At 37.4% G+C, this 15,951-nt stretch overlaps 1 protein-coding gene and 1 pseudogene across 1 annotated transcript in view; one reads left to right on the forward strand and one right to left on the reverse strand.

Annotated features, from left to right (window-relative positions):
- Positions 1–15,951, forward strand: part of PRKCH (protein kinase C eta) — a 197,890-nt gene that overhangs the window by 100,934 nt on the left and 81,005 nt on the right. Inside the window, exons 3-6 of the mRNA XM_039864425.1 lie at positions 5,942–6,092; positions 8,490–8,524; positions 12,712–12,800; positions 13,817–13,946. Coding sequence (XP_039720359.1) covers positions 5,942–6,092; positions 8,490–8,524; positions 12,712–12,800; positions 13,817–13,946 — 405 coding nt within the window. The remainder of the gene's footprint in view (positions 1–5,941; positions 6,093–8,489; positions 8,525–12,711; positions 12,801–13,816; positions 13,947–15,951) is intronic.
- Positions 2,330–2,455, reverse strand: LOC120604105 (uncharacterized; annotated as a pseudogene).

Raw genomic sequence — 15,951 nt, forward strand, 5'->3', positions numbered from 1 at the left:
ATGTGCATTCTAAAGTTCTCCAAAAGAGTACAGGGAATGACCATCAGATTTTATGAAATCGAATTTTATTTCAAAATAGTTAATCTTCGTTGTAGGTGACATTTTCCACCCTGTCTAATCCAACTCAGATCAGGGCCCCAGGCCTGCCTGCCTCTAGAGACTGGAATGTGTTTCTGTGCTGGGGCACGGAGCCAGCTTCCTATTTACTTAGAGGCATTGAGCATCTCAGGAGCAAAACAGAAGTTGTGATGCAAGTTTTGGCTGCAAGCATGTTAGGGTTGCCTGACGTGTTCGACTAACATGTGATCTGAAAGAATTCTCAAAGCCCGGGTTGGTTTAAGGCAAAACAGGATTAAACAGCCTTTTGTAGTCTTTTTAACTCAGTCCTAAGTCAACAAGAGGCTAAGCAAACAATGAGGAAGCTCCCTCTGCACCCCGATTGTAAAGTGAGGATGAGTCTGTACTCAGGCGAAGGGTGTGCAGTCTGAGAGCTCTTTCTTCCAGTTCGTAGCATCAATCAAGAAAACAGTGTCAAAAGCTGTTTGAAACCACGGTGGCCCCAGTTTTCTTAAACGACCAAACGTCTTGCAAATTCTCAGGTTGTGAGCGTGCATGCGTGTGTGTGTTTGCTTTTTAAACAGAAAGAGCCACATGTGCAAAAGGATACAGAAGAGGGAAGAGTGAAATTTAGTTAAAATGAGCACCTATGACCTGGGATACAGAGGTGTAAGACAGCCCCCAGTGTTGTGGGATAAAGGGAAAGACTGAGGTGCACTCCCAGGTTGCTGTGGGAACAAAGGGAGGAGCATTTCACCTTGATTCAGGATTTGGGGGAGGCCACTTAAGTCTCTGAGGCAGATGAAATAAATCTAAGTTAACTAGCTGAAAAAAAAAAAAAGGAAGGGCATAACAGGAGTGGGGGTGAAAAGCAATAGCAGTGAAGGTGTTAAGGGATTGTCTACGGCTACAGGGAGCTTCTTCCTAAATCCTTCTGGCTATAAGGAATTACCTGGAAAATTCATAGGTCATGATACTGCTATGGTAATGGTTGTTGAGAGAAGAAAACAAAAAAAGGATTCAATTCATGAAATATTAAAAATGCAAGTGAGCTGACCTTTTAACCAATCTATACTATTAAGGGATTAAATAAGTAAATTCTTGGTAATTAGATCCCTAGGGAGAATTTGATTTGCATATAGATGTGATATGTTTAGCAATTCAATACAGGTTTTGCACTGGCCAGCCCTGAGCTGGGTCTCAGGTAGGTGATAAAATAAGCTAGATAGGGTGACACCATTAGGCTAATTTTTATCATCTACCAACAAGGGAACATTAAAATCTGTTCATTTTGAGTTACTAAATGGCTCCTGCAAGTATTGTGAAAGAAAGCAGTACAGTAGTGACTTCTGTTCTCATGTGACCTTTATCCAAAGTTGTAAGTCTCTCTCAGGAATATTGATTTTAACACCTATCTCCATAGGGCTGAGGGCAAGGGTGTATTTTATCTTTTTTAGACAGATGGGAAACCTGAGCTGGAAATAATTAGATTGCTTGCTGAAGATTTTACATCCCGCCTCCCCCCACCCACAAAAAAAAAAAAAATGAAGCAGATACAATTTTAACTGTACTAGAGCCTCTGAAGACATTGGTATCTTAGTCAAATTCACTTGGCTATTTCTCCATTTCATTCTTTGAGATTTCTTGTGTAGACTCTAATTTTTACTTTTAAAAAAGAACATAGCAATTGATATCTATAGAGCATACATTCTTGCTTTCTGGTATTTTTTATAGAAAAAAATCTTAGAAGTTGAATTGCTGAATAAAAGGGAATGCGCATTTAGAACTTTGACAGGTATCCTCAATTGATCTCAAAAACAACAACAACAACAACAAAAAAAAACAGTTGACCTGGGTTTGAACTGTATGGGCCCACTTCTACTTGGAATTTTTTCAATAAACATTGTAAATGTATTTTTTCTTCCATATGATTTTCTTAACATTTTCTTTTCTCTAGCTTATTTTATTGTATGAATATAGTATATAACACATATTACATATGAAATATGTGCTAATCAACTTTATGTTATGGGTGAGGCTTCTGGTCAACAATAGGCTATTACTAGTTAAGTTTTTGGGGAGTCAAAAACTTATACACAGATTTTCTACTACATGAAAGTCAGAGCCCCTAAACGCCCCCCACACACACATTGTTCAAGGGACAACTGTATTCTTTTTTTTTTTAGACGAGGCAACCCTTGGTTGACCTCACAGATTGCAAGGACCTTGTCAGTTTACAATCCCTTATTTTTTAATTTTTCTTTATTTTTTATGCCTACAACACCTGGTCTTCCTAGGCGGTCTCCCGTCTCCCATCCAAGTACTAACCAGGCCTAACCCTGCTTAGCTTCCGAGATCAGACGGGATGGGGCTCGTTCAGGGTAGCACGGCTGCAGATACAACTGTATTCTTGAAATAGCTACATGTGTCAGATGCTACCATGTGCCTAGATCTGTGCTAAACACTTTGAATGCATTACCTCATTCAGTCCTTGAAAAAACCTATGAATAAAGCACTAGCGGTTTATAGATGGGAACACTGACTTGCAGAATAAACATAGCCAGAGGCAGTGGGGTCGGGACTGGATATACTTCTACCAGTAGAGGATGGAGGTGCCTATCTCCTCACACCCTTATAAGAACCAGTGTGTGAGCAATCCTTGCAAGTATTTGTCATTTTAAGAAATAAAATGTTATTAACCTCCTGGTTCTTTCATGTCCATCTTGCATAGGATTGGACATCTTGGTATGTTTATTGTTTGCATTTATTGTTTTATGAATTGCCTATTCATATCCTCTGCCTCATTTTTACTAGATTGTTCATCCTTTTTTCTTACTGATTTCTACATATTATAAACAGTAGCCCTTTGTTATGTGTTGCAAATCGTTTTCTCCCCAGTTTATTTCTTTCAATTTGTTTTGTGTCTTTCTCCAAAAAGAATTTCAAATTTCTTAAGTTGCAAATCTGAATATTTTATGGCCTTAGAGTTTTGTTATCCTTTTCTTAGGAGTATGTATTTTTCCTTCTTTTCTTATCTTTCTATAATTTCCTCAACATTTATCTGAGATTATTTTGGTGTAAGGAGCTAGGTAAAGTTATTTTTAAAAGGCTATCTATTTGTCTAAACACCATTTATTGAATAATCTATCTTTTCTAATTTGAACTATATTTTTTCAGCTAACTTGATTTCTAGTTTTGGATTTTTCTTGAGGTGGTAGCATACTGTTTCAATTATTGTAATTTTAGAATACGTTTTAATATGTAGAACAACTCCTTCCTCATTGAAATTTTTGTACAGTTTTTAAATATTTATGGTACCAAATTTTGAAAAAATTGTCAAGTTTAAAAACATCCTTTGCGAATGTTGATTGGGAATTTGTTGAATTTAGAGACTGAGTTAGAACAAATTGACAGTTTTATACTATCTTCATTTTACGTATCTTTTCATATTATTCGGTTGGGTTTTTATAGTTTTCTTCAGATGAATCCTGTATTTTTGGCAAATTATTTCTAGATAATTTGTTTTTTGTAGCTACGTGAATGGGATTTTTTAAATTATATGTTCTAATTGGTTCTTTGGACATGCTAAAGCTTTGTTAACCTTTAGTGATTTATTACTGTCCATCTTAGCTGTTTTTAATAGATTAGGCTGAATTCTCCTGAGTTGGTAGTCATGTATGAAACAACTCCAAATGATAGCTTTGCCTCCTCTTTCCAATAGTTTATTTTGTTTTCATTTCTAACAGCTTTGGCAAGTACTTTCAGAATAATGTTAAGTGATAGCCATTATAATTGGTCTTATTTGTTCTTAACTTTCATGGAAAGTTTTTAAAATTACTATCAGCTTCATGCTTTTGACCTATGAGCATAATGTTTTAGTCATATTAAAGAAGCAGTCTTCTAGACTTACTTTTCAAAAGGTTTTTTATTGGATTACAAGTTAAATTTTATCAAGTGCTTTTTCAACTTCTGAAATGATCATACTTATTTTCTAATAATATACCATTGTTATGTTCCTGGGAAAATTCTCACTAGGTCACAGTGGTTTTCCTTTTAAGCTAATGTTAGATAGTATAGAAGTTCCTGGTTATCTGAATGTAATTGCTATTAGGAAAAATCTACATAAACTAAATCCTTCAAAATGACTAAATTTTGTTAATAGTTAAAAAGTGAGAGGAGTTTGAAAAAGGAAACTAAAATTATGTAAATATGTCAAACAAATTTTGTTAGTTTGCTCTAGGTACTCATTTTTAGAAAAAAATATTTTTTAGATAATTTTATCAGAATACTACTTATTTTAGATTTTCATAATATAGTTTTAAATAGGATATTTTTAACAAGTTTTTGAGGCATCATCATTTTCTTAGGAGCCTTTCCTTATATGCTGATATGCACATTATTATCTCAAAATGACCATCATGTCATTTTTCTGTATCAAATTTCTTTTGTTCAGTTGTTAACTGATATAACTCTGCCAGAGCCTTATGTGCCATTGGCTTTGGGTGTGAATTCTCAAGCATCACTTTCCATAGATTGCATGAAAATTCTTCAACTCTTGCAAGATTTTCAGTTTTAGTTTGCAATTAGTTTATATTGCATATTAAGACATTTATCGCATATATTATGACATCCGATTAACTAAGAAGCTAATGTGATGGCCAGAAAAAGATGCTTTCATTAAGTGAAAAAAATATTTGTGTTGGAGACTAACTATAGAAGAACAGGAAGGGAAAGACCCTGTAACATGAAAATATTCACTAATATTTTCTTATATTGCTTATTCACTTTGTAACTACACAGCCTTCAATGATGAAGACTCCTGCATCGGTATTTATGAGCAAGCTTTAGATATAAGTGGGTGGGGGCGGGGGAGAGGGGAGGGGGCGGGTTCCTGGGATCCATAATTAGAATTTTGATGATCCAGAAACTTAACAGAGAAAAAATTTTTCATTTTTATTTTCATTACACCTGTAATGTAAATGTAGCATTTTCTTCCACTCATAAGCAGGCCACAGTAGTATTAACAGTACTTATGTTATCACATATATTACAATTTTCACAGATGTTATGAAATGCAACTTAACCCTCATCACTACTTCAAAATTATTATGAATACGTCTACCAGTGATTAATTATAGAAGAAGCATATATATATTACTCTATCTCACTTAAAATATATTTTGATACTTGATTTCCTTTGTAATTTTACATATCTTATTTTTTTTAGATTATAAAGGTTTATCTTGATAAAGGACCCACAGGCTTCACTAGAATCTCTGGGAGGTGGGGTGTGGTCCATGACAAAAAAAGTGATTACTAATCCTGATTTCTCTTTTTGTTATGTCTTAGAATAGTTATATGTTTTACTCCTATTCCGTATCTACCTATTCCAGGTTAACAGAGGTGGTTCTGGGACTGATGCTTTCAGGCAGTGCTGTCACTGTGCTGCGGGCGGTCCACTCATTCAGTTTGTAAGGTTGCCAGAATGAAAGGGGAATAATGATAAACCCTGCTTAACCAGCCAGTAGTTACAGCCAATCAATGGACCTGAATCCTAGACAGCTGGACAGGAGCTAGGAGACCATGCTGCTGTCACATACTGGAGCATTGGAACCCTGGGAAACCTATAATCTGTGCAGGGAAGACTGACTCAAGAAAGCCAGTTATAACCAGGCAATGGAAATCTCAGTCTGCACATAGGTCTAACCTCAAAAATTATAAGTCTTAAGGTCACTAGAAAAACATGATGATTTTCTGGGATGTTTTGCATCTTGAAGAAAGAAACAATAATTTAGGGAGTATTTGAACAATCAGACTTTCTCATACATTAGGTGCAGATAGATTCATTACACATTATTCTTTTTTCCTTTCTTTTAATATGCAGCTACCCTCCAGAGAGACCGGATCTTCAAACATTTTACCAGGAAGCGCCAAAGGGCAATGCGAAGGCGAGTCCACCAGATCAATGGACACAAGTTTATGGCTACATATCTGAGGCAGCCCACCTACTGCTCTCACTGCAGGGAATTCATCTGGTAAGACTTTTTCCCTGGCTTCTCTCCTGCTAAGAGGCATTCTCTGGTTGTGTGTGATTTTGGGAGAAAGCATGATTTTTAAGAATTGTTTTAGGATCGATATTTGCCTCTTACTCTACTCAATTGACCTGACAATTTTAAATCTTAAAAAAAAAAAAAATCTAAAGCATTTACAGATCCAAGTTTTGAATATTATTTCTTTTTCCAATCATTTTGGTGTTAATGAATCACGAACTGGTCAAAAAGCACTAAATGAGAGGCTAAATCAGCAAATAAATAATCTGCTCCTGAGGAAGAAAATATATCAACAGTAGTGCATTAAGAAGGAATGAATCATATAATGAATTATGGAAATTAATTGTAAGTAAAGTAAGCACAAGGTAGTCTTCAGCCTTATGGTATGTCGCCAAAGATAATAGCTTTTAGTGATCATATTAATCCCTGGCATGTAGGAATTAAGATAATTAATAGTTAAGAAATCCTAGATGAATTGGGGCAATATCTTTATTATATATGTGACTCAAGCTTAAGTCTCAGTGGCAAATCTATAATGTAAAATAAATTTAAGTATTAATTATCTTCAATTAGAGCCAACATTAGCATGTTTATTTGGAAAAAGAAGAGATACCCTATCACATACACATGTACATACACACACATCCATCTCAGAAGAAAACAGTTTAATATTTGCAGCATGAAAGGACATCTATGTTTTTGTTGCATACGAGTCATTTTGTTTAAGGCAAAAGCACTTGGTTCAGAGTAATTTCTGAATATTGATCAATTACTTTGTTTTTTTTTTTTTAATACTTTGATTTTTATACCTTTTAGTAGTCAGAATTCAGGGTTAGTTAGTGTTTCTGTCATTTGCAACCAAGAATAGTGTCTTGTCTAAATTAAAGGTCCCAAACTGGCTGTTGACGGGAAGCCTACAAATGTGCTATCACAACTATAGTCTTTAGGAAAAAGTTCCTACTGCCTTTTCTATTGAAAAAATATGAAGCTTGAGCATCTTTGAGCCCGTTTTCCTTCTACGCAGAAGGCTGCACGTTCTAGTTAGCTGGAGTCCCACTTCTCCCTGTGGTTTGTCTGACCTAAAGAGTGACTGTTCGTTGCTCTGTATTTCATGTCACATCATTCTGCTACCCTCCTTTTTGTGACCTGCCTGTCCCTATAGGTATTTGTGGTGACAACCTGTGACCTCAACTAACGTTCTTAATGGAAACTTATTTGTTAATTTCACTAAACTTTTTCCATGAAGGAAACAACCCCCACCCGACCAGTCTTGTCTCTCTGTCATCTCTTTCCCCCTCCCCTCCAGACACACAATGTCGGTATATGTGTTACATATACATGGTTGAAAGTATGGACTCTGACATTTAATCTCATCACCAACTAGATGTATGAGCCTAGACAAGTTATATGACTCATCAGTGTCTCCTCATTTGCAAGATAGAGACAATAATTTTATTTTGTTTATATAATAACTTTGATATAGTACTTAAAATGCCAGGCACTATTCTCAGTATTTTACATTATCAATTTTTTTTTTATCTTCATGATAAATCTGTGAAGTAGGTACTGTGATCATTATCCCTTTTTATAGAGGAAACTATGGCTCAAAAAAGTAACAACTTCCCCAGTTCACATCCAGGCCACTGGCTTCAGGGTCTGTGCTCTTAATCCTCCTGTTATGTGTGCTATCTCACATAACTTTGTGAGGATTAAATGAGATGCTATATGTTAGCTACTTGACTCAGAATTTAGCACACCCTGTGGGTTTAGTACATGTGTTTGTTAATGAGGAGAATTATATTACCATCCCCCAGAGACTATATTGGGAAGAGACAGAGGTAGAAGCTATGGACATGACGGGTATATTTTGGCCATATTTCTACTCTCCCATGGACTCCGGGGTGATGTGGGAAAGGAAAGAGGGAGGGTGCCTTGGGTCAGGCAGCTGCAGTGGACTCATCTGTTTATGTCCATATGTGTATCTGCATCTGTTTATTTCACTCTATACATCTTCACATGTATGTGGGAGAGGATGCTAGAGCAATACTAGGTGATAGGGCAATACATCAGACCCAGGTACAGATGAAGGTTGTTTTTCATGGAGGATTTGGGGGATTGCTACAAAGGTGGATGGAATGAGAATTGCCAACAGCCATCCATTTATATCATTTGCAGCATTCTTGTCCATCAGAGGGTTTCCTGTGTGTCTCATGGTAACAAACAAGGGCTCAAAAAGCACATCATCTTTGCTTCTTCTCTGAAAGTGTGTTTTTCATAAAGAATCAGAGAATGAAATCTGTTTTCCTTGAGTACTGTAATTATAGGAAAACTGTTGCTTAAATATTCAACTGATATAACTTTTTTCTCTGTTGTCTTGAACAGGGGAGTATTTGGGAAACAGGGTTATCAATGCCAAGGTAAGAAACCATTTTTAAAACTATGTTTAATCTTGTTCCTATGTTAAAAAGTGATTATACCAAGAAGAAACAGGATACATTCCATTGATGTTGTGAAAAATCACTCTGTAGGCCAGATGAGATCCCCGTGCCCCCCTCCCCCGTCCCCACCCCACAATAGAATTACAACTTTAGTTTTGGTTTAATTTTGGCTGTGTATTTTTAGACAATGTAGCGGGGATGTTTTGATTCCTAAAGCCGGGATACCTAATAAAATTCAGTTGTTCAAAGTTTTGTCTACAATAACATGAAAGATAAATTTTTTATTTTGTTTTTGTTTTTTTATAATTCCATGTCAGTAGAGGTGAGAAGTAGCACAGTGATGTTTTCTCTTTACCTGATTGGAAATAGAAGCTATTATTCAAGTTTGTTTGTTTCTTTCTTTCATTTTTTTAAAAAAAGGTGAGAAATGTTCAAAGTTGAGCTCATAATGATCTTATAAGTTATTATGCATTCAGTCTTTTTGATTATCACCATTCTAAGATCAACCCAGCTTACTAGTGTTCAGGTGGAATTGGAATGAAATAAAAGTGGGAAGAGTGAAAGAAGACTTCTTACCCAGAAGATTTCGCCAGGCTGGACTGCTCTTGTCTTTTACTTGGGCTTCCCATGTTATTGGCTTGGCTAGCATCACACAGTTTACATACACGGTATCTTCTCCATCTACATCCCACAGATGATTGGTAAAAAAGCACTACACCCATCCCTCAATTTACGCAGATTACTGTTTCACGTCTCTTTATTTTACATGGAAGAAACAATGTAAAAAGAGTCCACCATGAAAAAAATACTAAAGAAATAGGCTGATATGATTTAAAAAATCTTTCACATATTTTCACAAAAAAAGGCTAATGAAAATTCAGAAAAACCAAAATAAAGTTTTTTCATTCTCAGTGTCTGTGCTATAATCTAAAGCAATCAACCTTTTTATTTGGCACAAAGTCGCTATCTTCATTGCTTGAAATATTTGGAAATATGTATCTTTAATTGAATTATGATGCAACTGGTGTGTCGTGCCAATTCCTGCAGCTATCGATCAGCGATTTAACATTTGGTTAAATTAGTTTCAACTGTTACCAACCGTGGCACAATGATCAATTTTCAAATGTTCCAGGGGTAATTGTGTGTTAGTATTAGTTCTTTGTATGTTTTTGAGTTAAGCTATTGGTTTTTAGAAAGAATAATTGCTAAAAATGGAAATGAAAAAGAAAGAATAGTGTAAAATGAGACCACATAAATGGAAACCACTTATAAAAAGTCCACGCAAATGGGTGGAATATTTGCCACGTATAAAAAACTTCACATAAAAAATATGATGTTAATTGAAGGACAGGTTTATAGATCTAGAGTGAGTGGTAGCCTATGTGTAAATAAGGTAATCCTGCCTTCTTTTCTGGAGGAGGTGAGGTAAAATATTATTTCCCTTAGGATGGAATAAGACATACTCTTGGATCTAATTTTTACTTTAATATGTATGAACAATTCTGTTGAGTTCTGAAATTTAGAAAAAAATGAATAAATATTCAATACAACAACAATAATTGACCTTATACTATTAATCCCAGCCCCAAATGAAAACAGAGTTCGAAGGTCAGAATCTATGTCACTTTTTGGCCTGGATCTATCCAGCGCGAAGATATTTCCTGCAGTCAATTCTGGTCCATTTTATGCATAATGCCAGGATATTTGATGGGTTGATTTTCAGTCAGCCATCTGCTGTTGAAAAAAGCAGGAAAGAACAGTGGTTAGGAGATCTAAAGACATCAATTTGTTCACATCTTCCTAAGAGAAATAAAACAAAATACCTGGTTGGAGAAAGATATACCATGCTAACACTAATCAAAAGCAAATAGACAAAGCAAACTTAAGAACAAGGAAAATTATCAGCAATAAGGAGAGGCATTATGTAATGATAAAAGGGTCAGTTTTTCAAGAAGATATAACAGTCCTTAATGCTTATGCACCTAACAGGCATCAAAATACATGTAAAAACTGGTAAAGCTGCAAGGATATATAGACAAATCAACTATTATAGTTGGAGACTTTCAGTAATTCAGTAACTGATAGATCCAGCAGGCAGAAAATCAGTAAGAATATCACTACTTGATCAAATTGGCATTTATGGAATATTACATCTAACAACAGCAGAATACACGTTCTCAAATTCACAAGGAACATTTATTAACATAGACCACATTCTGGGCCATGAAACAAACCTTAACAAATTTAAAAGAAGTCATAAAAAAGTATCTATTCAGACCACAGTGGAATTAAGCTACAAATGAATAACAGGAAGATAGCTGGAAAGCCCTAAGATATTTGGAGATTAAACAACACATTCTAAATAACACATGGGTAAAAGAAGACTCACGAGAAAATAAAAAAATATTTGAACTAAATGAAAACGAATGTATGTTTGACCCTTGAACAACATGGGTTTGAAACCATTGGGTCCACTTCTCTGCAGATCCCCTTATATGTATATTTTTTTGCAAAAAATACCTGTACTGTTTCTATCTGCAGTTGGGAGTTTGCAGATGCAGAGAGCCGACTATATGCATCGATCTATGCCCTTTTATGTAGGGGAATGCGCATCTGTGGATTTTGGTGTCTATGTATGTTTAGGGGAGTGGTGGGTCCTGGAACCAGTCCCCATAGATACTGAGGGACAACTTAAATTTTGGAGGAGTTAAAAGTTATACGTGAATTTTTGACTGCACAAGGAAATGCCCCCCACATTGTTAAAACTGTACATTTTGTCAAAATATGTGGGATGCAGTGCAAGCAGTGCTCAGAGGGAAATTTATAGTATTGAATGCATATATTAGAAAAGAAGAAAGATCTAAAATCAATCTAGTCTCATCTTAGGAAACTAGAAAAAGAAGAGAAACTTAAAGTGAGAAGAAAACTAATAAAATTAAGTAGAAATTGGTAAAATGGAAATTAGGAAAACAGTATAGAAAATCCACTAAATCAAAAGCTGGTTCATTGAAAAGATCAATAAAATTGATAAACCTCTAGCCAAGCTAACTGAAAAACAAAACCAAACCCAAATGCCTCAGAGTATAAGGTTTTTCTGTGTGAAGGATGGTTTCAAGATCCACTCATGTAAAAAGACCAGTTCTCTGGGAACTTTCAGTCTGGTTCTCTTGAGAATTCAACCTGATGAAAGCTGTATTTGTTTTAAAAGATAGTGCTATTTGCTGACATGTCATCTATCTTTATGAATTTAATCCTAAAAACTTCCATGTGTCTTGAAAGATCTTAAAAATAATGTATATTTTCATACTGCTTCATTGCACATATTCATCCTTTAATGACTGACTGGACTCTGCCTGTACTGTGTCAATTGTCTGGATGAAAATGAAAAAAGTTATTCAGAAAGCTCTAAATAGTCAAGCAATTGATTGAATCATTGTGCAAATATTTAATGAACACCTAATTTATTCAAGATGTCATGCTGGCTGCAAGTTCTGAGGGCATTAGAGGCTATATGTGAGAAACTTGGAATGAGGGGGGTAGGCTAGATGATTTCAATCTAGAAAGATAGCCAGGGATAGTGTATTTTTATGGAAGAGACTTCTAAAGTTGTGTCTTATTATATGCTTAAGATTTAGGCTATAGGAAAGGATGCTATCCTAGGGATTGAGAAGGACATGGAGCATGTGCAGGGGAGGGTGAAGATTTACTCCAGGAAGAGAAACTAGTCTAGTTTTTATTGGAACAAAGAGCTCCCATAGAAGAAAGGTGACAGATAAGCTTGGAGTAGGCTTTGGAGGGCCTGAAACCTGGCTGGGAAATTTGAACTCTTTTGACTAGCAATGAGATGCCATTGAAGATTTAGCTCATGGAGTAAGATGACCAGAACCATACTGTGGGACGATTCTTCTGGAGGTGGCGCAGCAAGGATTAAAGTTAGGAAGAATGAATTAAGCTCAGGACTTGAAGAACAGTTCAAGCATGAGCAAAGGCCAGATTAGAATGATGGTAAAGAGAATAGGAAAGGTGAGAGTGCTGGCTGCCATTCTGTGAGCCAGACATCCAAATCAATCAAGCACCTTGGCTTGGTACAGCCCTTGCCGACTCTAGTGTAACTGGCTAGTCTGTGAGCCTCCGATAAATGTATAATTGTGAATTTAATTTCCTAGTGTGTACCTGTGTTGTCCATAAGCGCTGCCACCATCTAATTGTTACAGCCTGCACGTGCCAAAACAATATTAACAAAGTGGATTCAAAGGTAAGAGGATAGCAGTTTGCTGACGAGGTGCCCGCATGAGCTCCTGTGCACAGGCATGCCTGCTCTCTTGCTCTCGCGTGTGTGTGTGTGCTCTCTTTCTCGCTCTCTGTTCTCTCTCTCTCTCCATTGTCTCTCTCCAGCTTCCTCTTTTTCTCTCTCTTTTCCACTTCCCTTCCACATTCCTTGAAGCCGATGGTGGTATCAGAATTGAAATTTCTGTCCTTTTCATATTATGGCATTTGTATTTTTCTACTTGTGTTGCATGACCTGTCCTTGAGATGATCCCATTAGTGATCAGCTGAGTATAAGCTATAGAGATTTAGTTTTACTGATTTGGAGAGAGATTTGGAGGGAGTGAAAACCACCCTGAGTTTGACATCAGATAACCGGGATTTGAACGCAGATCCAGCCTCTGCTGGCTAGCTACTCTCTCTGCCTCAATCTTAAAATGGGATCAATACTTCAAGACAGAATTGATGTGATGAGTATGTTATTGTGCTTCTTAAATGAGGTGACCGTTGGCTTCCTCCAGCCTTTGGAATGAATTCTTTCTGTGGTTCCACGCCCTCTGGGTATCGCCTTCTCCCCACACCCCCACCTTGTGACACAATTTCTGAAAGAACTTGTGGTGATAGCAAATGTATGCAGCCTATAAAAGACCTGTTTAATCCTAAAGTTAGAAGGTTCTAGGAAGTAGACATGAGTGTGAGAACGTAGGCAGGAAGAGAAATACAGTCCAAATACAAAAGATAAATCGAAAAATTTCACTTCTTTTTATCTCCCCAAACGATGAACAATCTAATGTACACCCCATGTTTCTGTCCAGTGTTGTTCATTAGAAAATGTGCTTAGTCTGCTTAGTAAGGCTGAAGTAATTAATCATGGCTGAGCAGTAAAATAATATACCCAGCTCAGGTGTCATAGTAACATTCTGCATTTGACAGGCTCCTATTACAGTTTTCACAAAAGATGTTGGTGTGGAACTTTTCAGCCCTTGTCTTATTTCCTTTTTACAGATTGCTGAACAGAGGTTTGGAATCAACATCCCACACAAGTTCAGCATCCACAACTACAAAGTGCCAACATTCTGCGATCACTGTGGCTCCCTGCTCTGGGGGATAATGCGACAAGGACTTCAGTGTAAAAGTAAGATGCTGGGGTACTGGGTTCTCACTTCACGAGAATAGGCCGTGAGCTTTTGGAATTCCATAGGTTCAGAATCTAACCTAGGACTGATGGTTTTAGATACTCTGTAAATTAACGTCTTACTATTTATATATTTATATGTCCCTGTCAGGTTTGGAAAGAGAGCTGCATCTGATTCACAGATTTCCTAACTGTGGAATATTAAGTCAGTGTTAAATTCAGTGTTCCAGCTAGCTGGCTACCATCTATTTAGTGCTGAGTAAATACCAGTCATTGTGTGTTTTAATAGATATTTGAGAGAAGAGAAAAATGGGATCTTGGTCAGAGGTGGAAGGGGTTAGTGAGTGAGGTGGCCAAAAGAGAAGCCACGGTTGCGAGTAAGAACTGGCAAGAGAGTAGGTCTGATGGCCTCATTGGAAATAAGCAGGAATCGGGTTGTAAAAGCATAACTCGAGCTGCCCTGGGTCTTCTCAAGGAGTAATGCAGGGGGTAGGGATCGGAGGGGTAGGTGGAATGAAGGATACTTAAGCTTTGGCCATGGGCCTACATTTCACTAACTGTGCCCAGTGGAACCTAGAGCATTTGCCTCAGCAAGGGATCTGGAGTAAGAACTGACTTGTTCTGTCAGAAGTTGGGGAGTTCTTGGCCTTGAGCCATCTCCCATTGAGTGCCTGTCATGGGGAGGCAGGGTTGGCATCAACTAACTTTCATCGACAGCTTGGAATTACCAAGCCTCCTTCTGTCAACGAAAAGGGACCAGTCACTTGTTTTTAAGAAGGGCACATTCTTTTATGTCTCTAGAACACCATTTATTAACTCTTTTTTTCAAACAGTCAAAACAGCAGCCGGCTCACGTATAGCTTTGGTTTAGACACTGCTCGATCGTGTGCTGGATGGTCTGACTCAGGTGTGGGTTTCCAGCATGAAAGTCACTTTCGGTTTTTGTATAGTTGTTGATGCAGAACCATGTGTAGGGCTCATCTGCCTCGTTCTTGTCCCTGGTGGCCCTGAGGGTAGCACACCTGCTCTAGTCCAGCTTATGTAATTTTTGCTTTTATTGTCACATGCTGCTTTTGAAAGGCCACTGTAGGCTTGTGTGTCTCTGTACTAGCTTTCCTGAGAGAGGTGGGTTTCCCATGAAACCAGTGAAGCTTAAGCCTCAGGCTCCCTTCCTTGCAAGGTCACCTTCCAGAGCTCTTCACTTGAGTAGGGATTCTTTTTCTTAAAGAGAATTACACCCTAGGTACATAAATTCAGGCCCCACCAAACCTAAATGGAGTGACACTCCAGAAACAAGGATTCGTTGCTTGCTGCATCAGTGCTGCCTCCCTTCAGCAGGCCCTCATGAAGAAACTGCGTCAGAACTTTCTGCTGATTAAACCTCTGGTCTTCATTGTCCCGGGTCGGCTTCCTGTGCACAGGCGCTTAGCTTGCTTCACTCTCCTCTTCCAACTGCCATTTACTGTGACCTTTAAACACCATGCTTTTTTTGCTCTCCCCCACGAAGAAGGTTAGAACCACAGGCTGCAAGCACCGAGAACCGCAGGCCCACAGGATGCCACACTCTGTGCCATGAGGGCTGCCGACCACAACAATACTCAGAAAGAAAGCTTCACTTAGTTTTTCTCTCAGAAACACCATTTCCATCCTGTCTGAACAGTGATCTGCCTGGGGCATGTCGACTGCTACCTTTTTATTTAGAGAGAAGGAAAACCATAAAGTCAATTAGCATGATTCCTTGTTACTCAATTGACTGAACTGTCACACTGATGAACGTTTCGATCCCTCTATTGAATCACACTGTTAAGTCGGCAGTGACTGTCACACACGATTTAGATGAATGTCTTTCATCAAGTCACGATGGAAAAAAAATATATTCGAAATTTATTCTTTTTCTTTATGCCAGGCTTTCTGCTTCTGCACAAAACAGAAATAGATAAAAATGTCAGGGATCGTTATGAGTGTAAGTTTAATTTTATGAGGAGATGGCATTGTTCAGCCTGTA

Source organism: Pteropus medius, unplaced genomic scaffold (genome assembly GCF_902729225.1).
Source record: "Pteropus medius unplaced genomic scaffold, Ma_sr-lr_union100, whole genome shotgun sequence".
NCBI classification, from domain to species: domain Eukaryota; kingdom Metazoa; phylum Chordata; class Mammalia; order Chiroptera; family Pteropodidae; genus Pteropus; species Pteropus medius.